General features: G+C 41.6%; 1 protein-coding gene across 1 annotated transcript in view; it reads right to left on the reverse strand.

Moving 5' to 3' along the window:
- Window positions 1-13,370, reverse strand: part of GOLPH3L (golgi phosphoprotein 3 like) — a 64,705-nt gene that overhangs the window by 21,502 nt on the left and 29,833 nt on the right. Inside the window, exons 2-3 of the mRNA XM_031652598.1 lie at window positions 11,620-11,751; window positions 9,461-9,575 (exon numbers count right to left, since the gene is read on the reverse strand). Of these exons, the coding sequence (XP_031508458.1) occupies window positions 9,461-9,575; window positions 11,620-11,751 (247 nt within the window). The remainder of the gene's footprint in view (window positions 1-9,460; window positions 9,576-11,619; window positions 11,752-13,370) is intronic.

Below are 13,370 nucleotides of genomic sequence, written 5' to 3' on the forward strand. Positions count from 1 at the left end.
TTAGTAGAGACGGGGTTTCACTGTGTTCGCCAGGATAGTCTCGATCTCCTGACCTCGTGATCCGCCCATCTCGGCCTCCCAAAGTTCGGGGATTACGGGCATAAACCACCGAGCACGGCCAAATTTTTTTTTTTTTTTTGAGACAGGGTCTTGCTTTGTTGCCAGGCTGGAGTGGAGTGGTGTGATCTTGACTCACTGCAGCCACCACCTCCCCAGCCCAAGTGATCCTCATGTCTCAGCCTCCTGAGTAGCTGGGACTATAGGCGTGTACCACCATGTTCAGCTAATTTTGTGTCTTGTAGAGACGAGGTCTCACTGTTGACCAGGCTAATCTCAAATTCCTGGACTCAAGTGATCTTCCCATCTGGGCCTCCCAAAGTACTGGGATTACAGGTGTGAGCCACCACACCCACTACAACTATCTTTTATTTTATTTTATTTTTTGAGATGGAGTTTCACTCTTGTTGCCCAGGTTGGAGTGCAGTGGCACAATCTTGGCCCACTGCAACCTCCCAGGTTGAAGTGATTCTCCTGCCTCAGCCTCCTAAGTAGCTGGTATTACAGGTGCCCGCCACCACGCCCAGCTAATTTTTGTATTTTTAGTACAGATGGGGTTTCACCATGTTGGCCAGGCTGGTCTTGAACTCCTGACCTCAAGTGATCCACCCGCCTTGGCCTTCCAAAGTGCTGGGATTACAGGTGTGAGCCACCGTGCCTGGCCACAACTGTCTTAAAGATGCTCAAAAAAAAAAAAGGATAAAGACAGGAGAACAATGTATAAACAAAATAATATCAATAAAGATATAGAGAAAGGGACCAAAAGGAAATTCTGCAGCTAAAACTTATAATAACTGAAATAAAAAAATATTTCTCCTGCCTCAGCCTCCTATGTTGGATTTACTCGGGGGGCCAGGCGTGGTGGCTCATGCCTGTAATCCCAGCACTTTGGGAGGCCAAGGTGGGTGGGGTCACTTGAGGTCAGGAGTTCAAGACCAGCGTGGCCAACATAGCGAAACCCTATCTCTACTAAAAATACAAAAATTAGCCAGTGTGGTGGTGGGAGCCTGTAATCCCTGCTACTCAGGAGGCTGAGGCAGGGAGAATTGCTTGAACCTAGGAGGCAGAGGTTGCAGTGAACCAAGATTGTGCCACTGCACTCCAGTCTGGGCAACAAAGCAAGACATTCTGTTTAAAAAAAACAAAACAAAACCCAAAAACAAACAAATTTGAAGAAGCAGAAGAAATAATCAGCAAGCAGTTCCTTGTTACGATACACCCCCCAGATCAATAGGGCAATATTATAGCTACATTTGAGCCTTTTCCTTTTAAATTTGGGAAACGCCATGAGGTGCCCGTCTCAGGCCCATTCCTAACCAGGGCATTTCCGGCTTAGGCCATTCCCTCACCCCTGTACAATGTCTGTCCCCCGCCACAGCCAGTAGTACTGCAGTAGATTTATGCTGCACAAAAGCTGTGAGCCTTCTGCCTGGGGAACTCCCGCAAAAGGTCCCAACAGGAGTCTGTGGACCCTTGCCAGCGAGGATGACAGAATTACTTCTAGGAAGGTCTAGTTTAAGTTTAAAAGGAGTACAAATACATACGAGTCATTGATTCAGATTACAATGGGGAAATTCAAATTGTTATATCTACTTCTGTTCCCTGGAAAGCAGAGCCAGGAGAGCATATAGCACAGCTCCTGATTGTGCCTTATGTGGGAATGGGGAAAAGTGAAATTAAATGAACAGGAGGATTTGGAAGCAAAAATAAACAAGGCAAAGCTGCTTATTGGATGAATCAAATTACTGATAAATGTCCTACCTGTGAAATAACTATTCAGGGAAAGAAACTTAAACGTTTGGTAGATAGAGGAGCAGACATTTCAATCATTTCTCTACAGCACTGGCCGTCTGTGTGGCCAATTAAACCTACTCAATTTAACATAGATGGAGTTGGTAAAGCCCTTGACGTATATCAAAGTAGTTATACTTTGCATTGTGAAGGGCCCAATGGATAACCTGGGACTATTCAACCAATTATAACTTCTGTACCTATAAATTTATGGGGAAGAGATTTATTACAATGGGGAGCACAAGTTCTAATTCCTGAGCAATTACATAGCCCTCAAAGTCAACATACGATGCATGAAATGGGGCATGTCCCTGTTATGGGACTAGGAAAAAATTTGCAAAGTTTGAAGGAACCACTTCAAGGGGAAAGACAAAGTTTCTGCCAAGGTTTAGGATATCATTTTTGATGGCAGCCATTGTTAAGCCTCCAGAACCTATATCTTTAAAATGGTTAACAGATAAGCCAGTTTGGATAGAACAATGGCCGCTAAGTAAAGGGAAACTAGAGGCTTTAAAGGACCTCGTTAATAAACAATTAGGAAACGGACACATAGCTCCAACATGTTTCCCTTGGAATTCTCCAGTTTTGGTAATTAAGAAAAAATCAGATAAATGGAGAATGTTAACAGATCTTAGAGCCACCAATTCAGTTATGCAACCTATGAGGGCATTACAGCCAGGACTGCCTTCTCCTGCTATAATTCCGAAAAATTGGCCTTTAATAGTCATAGATTTAAAAGACTGTTTCTTTACTATTCCCTTAGCTGAGCAAGACTGTGAATGGTTTGCATTTACAATTCCTGCGGTAAACAACCTGCAGCCTGCTAAGCATTTTCACTGCAAAGTGTTGCCACAAGGCATGTTAAACAGTCCAACAATTTGCCAGATGTATATAGGGCAAGCAATTGAACCTACTCATAAAAAATTTTCACAGTGTTACATTATTCATTATATGGATGATATACTTTGTGCTGCCCCCACTCGAGAAATATTACTCCAATGTTATGATTACTTGCAAAATTTGATTTCTCACACTGGTTTAATTATAGCTCCTGACAAAATTCATACTACTACTCTTTACTCCTACTTGGGGACCTTAGTAAATGACACTACCATTGTGCCACAGGAAGTAGCCATACGTAGGGATCAATTGAAAACATTAAATGACTTTCAAAAATTACTAGGGGACATTAATTGGTTACAACCTGCTCTAGGCATCCTACCTATGCCATGAGTAATCTATTTTCTATCCTTAGAGGAGATTCTAGCCTCATTAGCCCTCGGCAATTAACAAAAGAAGTTGAGGCAGAGTTGCAGCAAATCGAAAAGCAAGTCCATAAAGCTCAAATAAATAGAATAGATCCAGAGAAGACTCTAGATTTGTTAATTTTTCCAACTCAGCATTCACCTACTGGTGTCATTGTCTAAGAGCAGAACTTAGTAGAATGGCTTTTTCTTCCACATACTAATTCATAGACTCGAACTCCTTATCGCTACTATGATAGAAAATGGGAGAACTCGGATTGTTAAATTACATGGATATGATCCTGGAAAAATTGTTGTCCCTCTCACAAAGGCACAAATACAGCAAGCTTTTATAAATAATCTTACTTGGCAAACCCATTTAGCTGACTTTGTGGGTATTCTCGATAATCCCTTTCCTAAAATGAAACTGTTTCAATTTTTGAAACTGACTAATTGGATTCCCCCTAGAATAACTAAATTTAAACCAATTGAAGGTGTTGAGAATGTTTTTACAGATGGGTCTGATAATGGTAAAGTTTCTTATTTTGGCTCTAAAGGTAAAGTTTTACAGATGCCCTATACTTCAGCTCAAAAAGCAGAGCTTGTAGCTGTAATTGAGGTATTGACTGCTTTTAATATGCCTATTAATGTGATTTCTGATTCTTCATATGTGGTTCATTCCACACAGTTAATTGAAAATGCTCAGTTATAATTTCATACAGATGAACAACTGATGACTTTATTTACCCAACTGCAAACAGCAGTTAGGAGTAGAATGCACCCTTTTTACATCACTCACATTAGGGCTCATAAACCTCTTCCAGGACCTTTAACTGAAGGGAATCAAATGGCTGATTGCCCAGTTGCTAATGCAGTATCTAATGCCAAACACTTTCACAATTTAACCCATGTTAATGCTTCTGGTCTCAAATGCAGATATAGCATTACCTGGAAAGAAGCTAAAGTTATTATCCAGCAAGCCCAACTTGCCAAATGGTACATTCCTCATCTTTTACAGGAGGAGTTAATCCTCGAAGATTGGAACCTAATTCTCTTTGGCAAATGGATGTCACACATGTTCCCTCATTTGGGAGACTAGATTATGTGCACGTATGTGTGGACACCTTTTCTCACTTTGTCTGGGCTACATGCCAATCAGGAGAGTCTTCTGCCTGTGTTAAACATCACCTTTTGCAGTGTTTTGTGGTGACGGGCATTCCAGCTTCTATTAAAACAGATAATGTCCCAGGCTATACTAGCCAAGCTCTAGCTACATTTTTCTCCATATGGAATATTAAACACATTACTGATATCCCATATAATTCTCAAGGACAAGCCATAGTGGAAAGAATGAACCTCTCCCTGAAACAGCAGTTGCAAAAACAAAACGGGGGGAAATAGGGATTACATGACACCCAATATAAAACTGAATCTAGCATTATTAACTTCAAATTTTTCGAGACTGCCTAAAGGCCAGATGTTATCAGCAGCTGAACAGCATCTACAGAAACCAGCTGCAATGACAGAAGCAAAACAACTGGTTTGGTGGAGAGATCTGATAAGAAAAAGTTGGGAAATAGGTAAAATAATAACTTGGGGTAGAGGTTATGCTTGTGTTTCTCCAGGACCGAATCAACACTGATTTGGATGCCATCAAGACACCTAAAACCTTATCATGAGACAGATGCCGAGGAAGAGATTCCGGGAGGATCCCGAGGACCCCCCGGTTGCAGCCATGTTGAGACTGATGCTGAGGAGGACCCCAACTGTCACAAGCAACACCCGTTGAACACAGCCACCCACCTGGGGAGAGATCAAGAAGCTGTCACAGATGGCGGAAGAAAACCTGAGGAAAGTGGGACAACCAGTCACAATGAGTAATTTAACAATAGCTATGATAGCGGTTACCACCACTGCCATGAGTCTTCCTTCAACAAGGGCTGGCACAGAGAACAATTATACTTATTGGGCATATTTATCAATCTTGGCTGGCAATAATGCCTGGATGTAATCACTCTATGACAGTTACACATGCTTTCTGATCTCAGTATTTGCCATAATAATTCTGCTCCTATAATTGAGGCATACCGCCCTCAAAAACCTATTTGTAAACAAAATTGAACCTGACCAGAAAAAAATGAACATACTTGTTTAGGAAGATTGCATTGTAGAACACGAAGAGGTGCTGCGCAACGATTCCTATGGAATCATTATTGATTGGTCCCCTAAGGGGATGTTTAGCTTGAATTGCACCTCTCAGTCTGCATGCCATGGCCACACTATGTTCAGCTGGTCTGAACAAAATGATCAGATGGTAGAAATGGTAAGAAGTACGGCAAGAGTTCCTATTATCTGGAAACGTGGCAATAGAGTGGCACCTCAACCTCAAATGATATGGCCCACTGTAGGGGCTAAATGTAAGGATTTGTGGAAACTATTAATAGCACTTAATGAGATCAAAATTTGGGAAAGAATAAAAAAGCATCTAGAAGGACACTCTACAAACTTGTCTTTGGATATTGCAAAATTAAAAGAACAAATATTTAAGGCATCCCAGGCACACCTGACCTTAATGCCAGGAACTGGAGTGCATGAAGGAGCTGCAGATGGATTAACAGCTAGTAACCCATTAAAATGGATAAAAACACTTGGAAGTTCTGTGATTTCAATGATGATTGTGTTATTAATCTGTGTTGTTTGTCTTTGTATAGACTGAAGATGCAGATCCTGACCCCTGTGAGAAGTAGCTCACCTTGACAAAGCTGCCTTTGCTTTTATTGCTTTGCAAAACAAAGAAGGGGGACATGTTGGGAATAGGCCCCAAAAATCTGGCCATAAACTGGCCCCAAAACTGGCCATAAACAAAATCTCTGCAGCACTGTGACATGCTTGTGATGGCCTTGACACCCACACTGGAAAACTGTGGGTTTACCAGAATGAGAGCAAGGAACACCTGGCCCACCCATGGTGGAAAACTGCTTAAAGTATTCTTAAACCACAAACAATAGCATGAGCGATCTGTGCCTTAAGGACATGTTCATGCTGCAGATAACTAGCCAGGGCCCATCCCTTTATTTCGGCCCATCCCTTTATTTCCCACTAGGAATACTTTTAGTAAACCTCATGACTGGCTTGCTGTCAATAAATATGTAGGTAAATCTCTGTTCAAGGCTCTCAGCTCTGAAGGCTGTGAGACCCCTAATTTCCCACTCCACACTCTATATTTCTGTGTATGTGTGTCTTTAATTCCTCTAGCGCCTCTGGGTTAGGGTCGCCATGACTGAGCTGTTCTTGGTAAGATTAATATCCAGAATATACACAAAGAACTTCTGGCCAGGCATGGTGGTTCACACCTGAAATCCCAGCACTTTGGGAGACCAAGATGGGTAGACTGTCTGAGCTTAGGAGTTCAGAGACCAACCTGGGCAACATAGCAAAACCCTGTCTCCACCAAAACTACAAAAAATTAGCCAGGTGTGATGGTGCATGCCCATAGTCCCAGTTACTCGGGAGGCTGAGGTGGGAGGACCCTTGAGCCCGGGAGGTAGAGATTGCAGTGAGCCGAGATCGCACCACTGCACTCCATCCTGGGTGACAGAGTGATACCCCATCTCATAAATAAATACAAAAAAAACCCTCAACAACAAAGCAATCAAACTTAAAAATGGAAAAAGTATTTTATATTTCTCCACAGAGGATATATAAATGGTCAGTAAGCACATAAAAATATGCTCAATATTTTTAGTCAATAGGAATGACATGAAAACTATTTTCATTTGAAAATAAAAATCAAAACCACAATGAGATAACATTTCAGACCTACTCGAATGCCTATAATTAAAAAAAGAAAAGAAAGAGAAGAACAAGTGGTTATCAGGATGTGGATAAATTGGAACCCTGGTGCACTACTGGTGGGAATATAAAATGGTGCAGTCTCTGTGGAAATGTCTGGTGATTTCTCAAAGGTTAAACTGCCATATGACCCAGCAATTCTATTCCTAGGTATATATCCAAAAGAATTAAAAGCAGGAACTTGAACAGATATTTGTATATCAATGTTAACAGCAGCATTGTTCATAATAGCCAAAAGGTGGAATCCATCAACAGATGAATAGTTAAACAAAAATGTTATATACATACAATGGAATATCACTCAATCATAAAAAGGAATGAAATTTTGATATATGCTGTGACATGAATGGACCTTGAAAACATTATGCTTAGTGAATAAGCTAGGCAAAGTAATGACAGATATTGTATAATTCTACTTATATGAGGTACCTAGAGTAAGCAAATTCATACAGACAAAAAGTAGAATAGAGGCCGGGCGCGGTGGCTCACGCCTGTAATCCCAGCACTTTGGGAGGCCGAGGCGGGCGGATCACAAGGTCAGGAGATCGAGACCACGGTGAAACCCCGTCTCTACTAAAAATACAAAAAAAATTAGCCGGGCGCGGTTGTGGGCGCCTGTAGTCCCAGCTACTCGGGAGGCTGAGGCAGGAGAATGGCGTGAACCCGGGAGGCGGAGCTTGCAGTGAGCCGAGATCGCGCCACTGCACTCCAGCCTGGGCGACAGAGCGAGACTCTGTCTCGAGACACGATATCAAAAAAAAAAAAAGTAGAATAGAGGTTGCCAGGGACTAGGGGGAGAGAGAAAGAGGAAGTTATCATTTAATAGGTACAGAGTTTTAGGGGGTAATGATGAGGAAGCTTTCGGTATAGTATAGATAGAGGTGATGGTTACAAAATACTGCAAATATATTTAATTTCACAGAATTGTACACTTAAGCCATTAAGAATGGCTAAAATAATAATAAATGTTGGCTGGGTGTGGTGGCTCACGCCTATAATCCCAGCACTTTGGGAGGCCGAGGTGGGCAGATCTTGAAGTCAAGAGTTCAAGACCGGCCGGGCGCGGTGGCTCAAGCCTGTAATCCCAGCACTTTGGGAGGCCGAGATGGGCGGATCACAAGGTCAGGAGATCAAGACCATCCTGGCTAACACGGCGAAACCCCGTCTCTACTAAAAACACAAAAAATTAGCCGGGCGAGGTGGCGGCGCCTGTGGTCCCAGCTACTCGGGAGGCTGAGGCAGGAGAATAGCGGGAACCCGGGAGGCGGAGCTTGCAGTGAGCTGAGATCTGGCCACTGCACTCCAGCCGGGGAGAAAAGGCGGAATCCCACCTTAAAACACCAAGCCAGAAAAAAAAAAAAGAGTTCAAGACCAGCCTGGCCAACATGGTGAAACCCTGTCTACTAAGAATACAAAAAGTAGCTGGGTGTGGTGGCACATGCCTGTAATCCTAGCTACTTGGGAGGCTGAAGCAGGAGAATCACTTGAACCTGGAAGGCAGAGGTTGCAGTGAGCTGAGATCGCGTCACTGTACTCCAGCCTGGGAGACAGAGCAAGACTCCATCTCGGAAAATAAATAAATAAATAAATAAATAAATAAATAAATAAATGTAGGCCGGGCGCGGTGGCTCAAGCCTGTAATCCCAGCACTTTGGGAGGCCGAGACGGGCGGATCACGAGGTCAGGAGATCGAGACCATCCTGGCTAACACGGTGAAACCCCGTCTCTACTAAAAATACAAAAAAACTAGCCGGGCGAGGTGGCGGGCGCCTGTAGTCCCAGCTACTCGGGAGGCTGAGGCAGGAGAATGGCATAAACCTGGGAGACAGAGCTTGCAGTGAGCTGAGATCCGGCCACTGTACTCCAGCCCGGGTGACAGAGCGAGACTCCGTCTCAAAAAAAAAAAAAAAAAAAAAAAAAAAAAAAAAAAAAAAAAAAAAAAATAAATAAATAAATAAATGTTATATTTTACCACAATAAAAATGTTACTCGATTTACCATATGACCCAGTTATCTACTCCTAGCTACACACTCACAATAAATGAAAACATGTTCAAATAAAAACTTGTCCATGCATGTTCACAGCAGTATTATTCACAACAGCCAAAATGTGGAAATAACCCAAATATTCATCAACTGATGACTGGATAAACAAATGTGGAATGGCCATGCAATAAAATATTATTTGGCAAATTAAAACTGGGAAATTCTAATAAGAATAATAGATTGCATCAATGCCAATATTCTCATTGTCCTCTCTATAAAGATGTTTTAAAAGTTTCTTGTGAAGAATACTGTTAAAGAGCTTTTGGGGTGGGGTGGCAGAAGATAAGGTGAAGCTTTGGAAAACTTTAGGTATCAATTAGCCATGCTTTTTCTGTCCCTCATTAGAATTAAATAGTGAACCACATCTATCTCATCCAGCATGATGAATTTCGGTACTTCTTTTACTAAATTTCAGGGTAGGATAAAGATAACGAAGTGTGAAATTCATATATTATTTTAAGTCATCTTACCAGTGAGTAGCTCTATCCATGTTTGGACAGTTTCTGTGGGTTCAGTTGCTTTGATGTGTTTGAGAGTTTCATCCAGTAAAACATCACCTGTTGGACTGTCTGACTTTAGCAGTACCTTTGAGAAAAGGAGAAAGAAGGAACCCTGATTCCTTCACTTCATTCAAGTTAAAATCTTTCAATATATCATATATATGTTACTGGTTAAGTGTTGCAAGAAATGTAAGGAAGCATAATATACTGTCCCTGTCCTCAAGAAGTTTAAAATATAGTATGGAGTGATAATGTGAAGACAAAAATAACATTGGAAGTGGGCCCTAGTGACAAACTGAATATGAATGATAATGGAGAAAAGTTTCAATAACAACTCATTTTGAGTCTGGAAACCAACTTTTGAAACCATTAATAAAGGTAGGAAACATCTGGGCTCAGTTTTGAAACCATTAATAAAGGTAGGAAACATCTGTAGGAAACATGCCAGTAATCCTAGCACTTTGGGAGGTTGAGGCGGGTGGATCACCTGAGCTCAGGAGTTTGAGACCAGCCCGGGCAACATGGCAATATCTTGTCTCTATTAAAAAAATTAAAATTTAAATAAATAAATAAATAAAGGTAGGAAAGCCAGAAAAGGAAGTCAGTTTTGGGGAAAGGTTGATAATTTGATTTTCTTTGTTTTTTGTTAAGTTTAGTTTTAAATGATATGGGATAGCCAAGTTGAAATTTCTAGCCAATAGTTAAATATGTTTCTGGAGGTGGAAAAACAAAACCTGCCTAGAAATTTGAAAATTAATCTCATGAAGGTGACAGATGAAGCTATAAAGGTAAATGATATCTCTGAAAGGATAGAAAATCACTCAAGGGATACAAACTGAGACTTGGATGTTAAGGAATGGAGAAGTAAGGAAACAGTGTACAGTCAGAGAAGCAAGAGAAAAAGATAATAACAAAGGCCAAGAATGAAGAAAGTTTCAAAGTGATAAAAATTGTCAAATGCCACATATAGGTGAAAAGAGAAAAATAAATCAAAGACTGAAAAGAAGCTGGTGATACCTAAGAATGTAGTTTAAGTTGAGTGCTTAGGATGATAAAGAAGTTGTGAGTGGAAAAATTCAGTAAGAAAATGGATACAGGAGTATGGTTGGAAAGGACTTGCAGTAAATGGAAGGAAAGAGAATAGTTATTGGAGAATAATCAGGGTTAATCAACGACTGATCTGACCCATATGAGTCCCTCCCCCTACATCATACTCTATTTCTTTTTTTTTTTTTTTTTTTTTGAGACGGAGTCTCGCTGTGTCGCCCAGGCTGGAGTGCAGTGGCCGGATCTCAGCTCATTGCAAGCTCCACCTCCCGGGTTTTTACGCCATTCTCCTGCCTCAGCCTCCCAAGTAGCTGGGACTACAGGCGCCCACAACCTCGCCCGGCTAGTCTTTTGTATTTTTTAGTAGAGACGGGGTTTCACCGTGTTAGCCAGGATGGTCTCGAACTCCTGACCTTGTGATCCGCCCGTCTCGGCCTCCCAAAGTGCTGGGATTACAGGCTTGAGCCACCGCGCCCGGCCCATCATACTCTATTTCGTAATTTTTTTTTTTTTTTTTTTGAGATGGAGTCTTGCACTGTTGTCCAGGATGGAGTGTGGTGGCCCGATCTCGGCTCACTGCAAGCTGCGCATTCTCCTGCCTCAGCCTCCAAGTAGCTGGGACTACAGGCGCCTGCCACAATGCCCAGCTAATTTTTTTTAAAAATATTTTTTTGTAGAGACGGGGTTTCACCGTGTTAGCCAGGATGGTCTCGATCTCCTGACCTCGTGATCCACCTGCCTTGGCCTCCCAAAGTGCTGGGATTACAAGCATGAGCCACCGCGCCTGGTTATTTCATAATGTTATAGTTATAGATATAGGAGGAGTTTAATCAACAGCATCCTAAGTGTGATTTTTCTGCATAAAAAAGGAAGACAAAACCAGGAGCTTCCTATAACTCTTTGGACTATGGATACTTTGATTTCTCCCTCTTGCTATAGGATAATTAACCTGTTTAGCCAATGGAACTGTTGAGTCAGTGATATTTATTTTATCTTACTACTCAAATCTTTCTGTTCTTCCCAAATGTACTGTTGGTATTTGCCTTTCCATAAGCCATGGACGTTCACAGAGGATTCAGTACCTTTCTGTCTAGTAGTCGCTTCTTACGCATGGTCGGGGGTTCCAGATAGATTCGACCCCGCATGGCCAGCTCTATCAGGATGCCCCCTCGCAGGCCAGATGATATGCAGTCATTCCAGAAAGATGTGTAACCCTAGGAAAGGAGAAAAGAGAAGAGAAAGAATGTTCTGAGAGGAATACTGACTTCCAGCAGGCACCCTAAGAACAGGCCACTTTGTTGTGATTCGTTTCACATCATACTACATGAACTCAAAGCAAAGTACAGAGTAAGAGAAGATGATGTTTCTTTAATCCTCTTAAACACCCCCAAATAAGATTTTCTGTCTGATTTCAAGATCTTTAGTGAATTCCCATGGTTTGCTGCCAGTCAATAAATGACGTGCAATTTTTTTTTTTTTTTTTTTTTTTGAGACAGGGTCTCGCTTTTTCCCGCAGGTTGAAATGCAGTGGCATGATCATGGCTCATTGCAGCCTTGACCTCCTGGGCTCAAGCAATCCTTCCACCTCAGCCTCCCGAGTAGCTGGGACTACAGGTATGTGCCACCATGCCTGGCTATTTTTTTAAAAATATTTTTTTGTAGAGACAAGGTCTTGCTATGTTGCCCATGCTGGTCTCCAACTCCTGGCCTCAAGCTATCCTCCCACCTTGGCCTCCCAAAGTGTTGGCATTACAGACATGAGTGACTGCACCTGGCTTGACATGCAAAATTTTAATTTTTGAGGAGAATTTTGGCTTTTCTTGAAATCTGTTTCCATGACACTAAATTTCAGTGGGGTAAAATAAGTCAGAAAAAAGTAAAAACCATTTGCGCTTTTAATCCTCCTAGATATGTATTAATTTAAAGTTTGGAGATGGAGACTTGCTCTGTCTCCTAGACTGGAGTGCAGTGGCATGATCTCAGTTCACTGCAACCTCTACCTCCTGGGTTCAAGTGATTCTCCTGCCTCAGCCTCCTGAGTAGCTGGGATTACAGGTGTCAGCTAATTTTTATATTTTTAGTAGAGATGGGGTTTCACTATGTTAGTCAGGCTGGTCTCAAACTCCTGACCTTGTCATCTGCCAGCCTCAGTCTCCTAAAGTGCTGGGAATACAGGAGTGAGCCACCGTGCCCGGCCAATTTGAAGTTCTTTTAATGGAAGGTATAATAGAAACCCACTGTCATTAAGCGCCTTGGGTATGTTACTTAACCTTTCTGAAGTACATTGTCCTCATCTATAAAATGCAGACACTAATATATATTTCCACAAGATTGTTGTGAGGGTTACATGAGATGCAATATATAAGAAAGCATTTAGTATAGTGCCTGGCATATAGCAGGCACTTAAAATGTTAGTTCCCCTTCCCTTTGTATAGGGAATATACATATAAGAGAGCCACTGGTATTGTCTAACAGCAGTAACTAACATCTAATTACTAATGTCGATTGAATACTTGTTATATACTAGATATGTGCTAATACTTATTATGTACTAGATTTGTGCTAAGCTTTTTACCTGCACTATCTGATTATATCTTCACAACAACCCTATAAAGGAAGTACTACTACTATCCACACATTAAAGATGAGAAAACTAAGGTTTACAGAGGTTATGCAGCATAACAGAGGTCACAAAGCTAAATAGAGAAATTTTTAAGTGGTTGTTTTTTGGTGCTGTTTTACTGATAGATCACAGTTGTGCATATTTTGGGGTTACTTTTTTTTTTTTAAGAGATGGGGTGGGGGCCGGGCGCGGTGGCTCAAGCCTGTAATC

The sequence above is a fragment of the Papio anubis genome, chromosome 1, assembly GCF_008728515.1.
Source record: "Papio anubis isolate 15944 chromosome 1, Panubis1.0, whole genome shotgun sequence".
Taxonomy (NCBI): domain Eukaryota; kingdom Metazoa; phylum Chordata; class Mammalia; order Primates; family Cercopithecidae; genus Papio; species Papio anubis.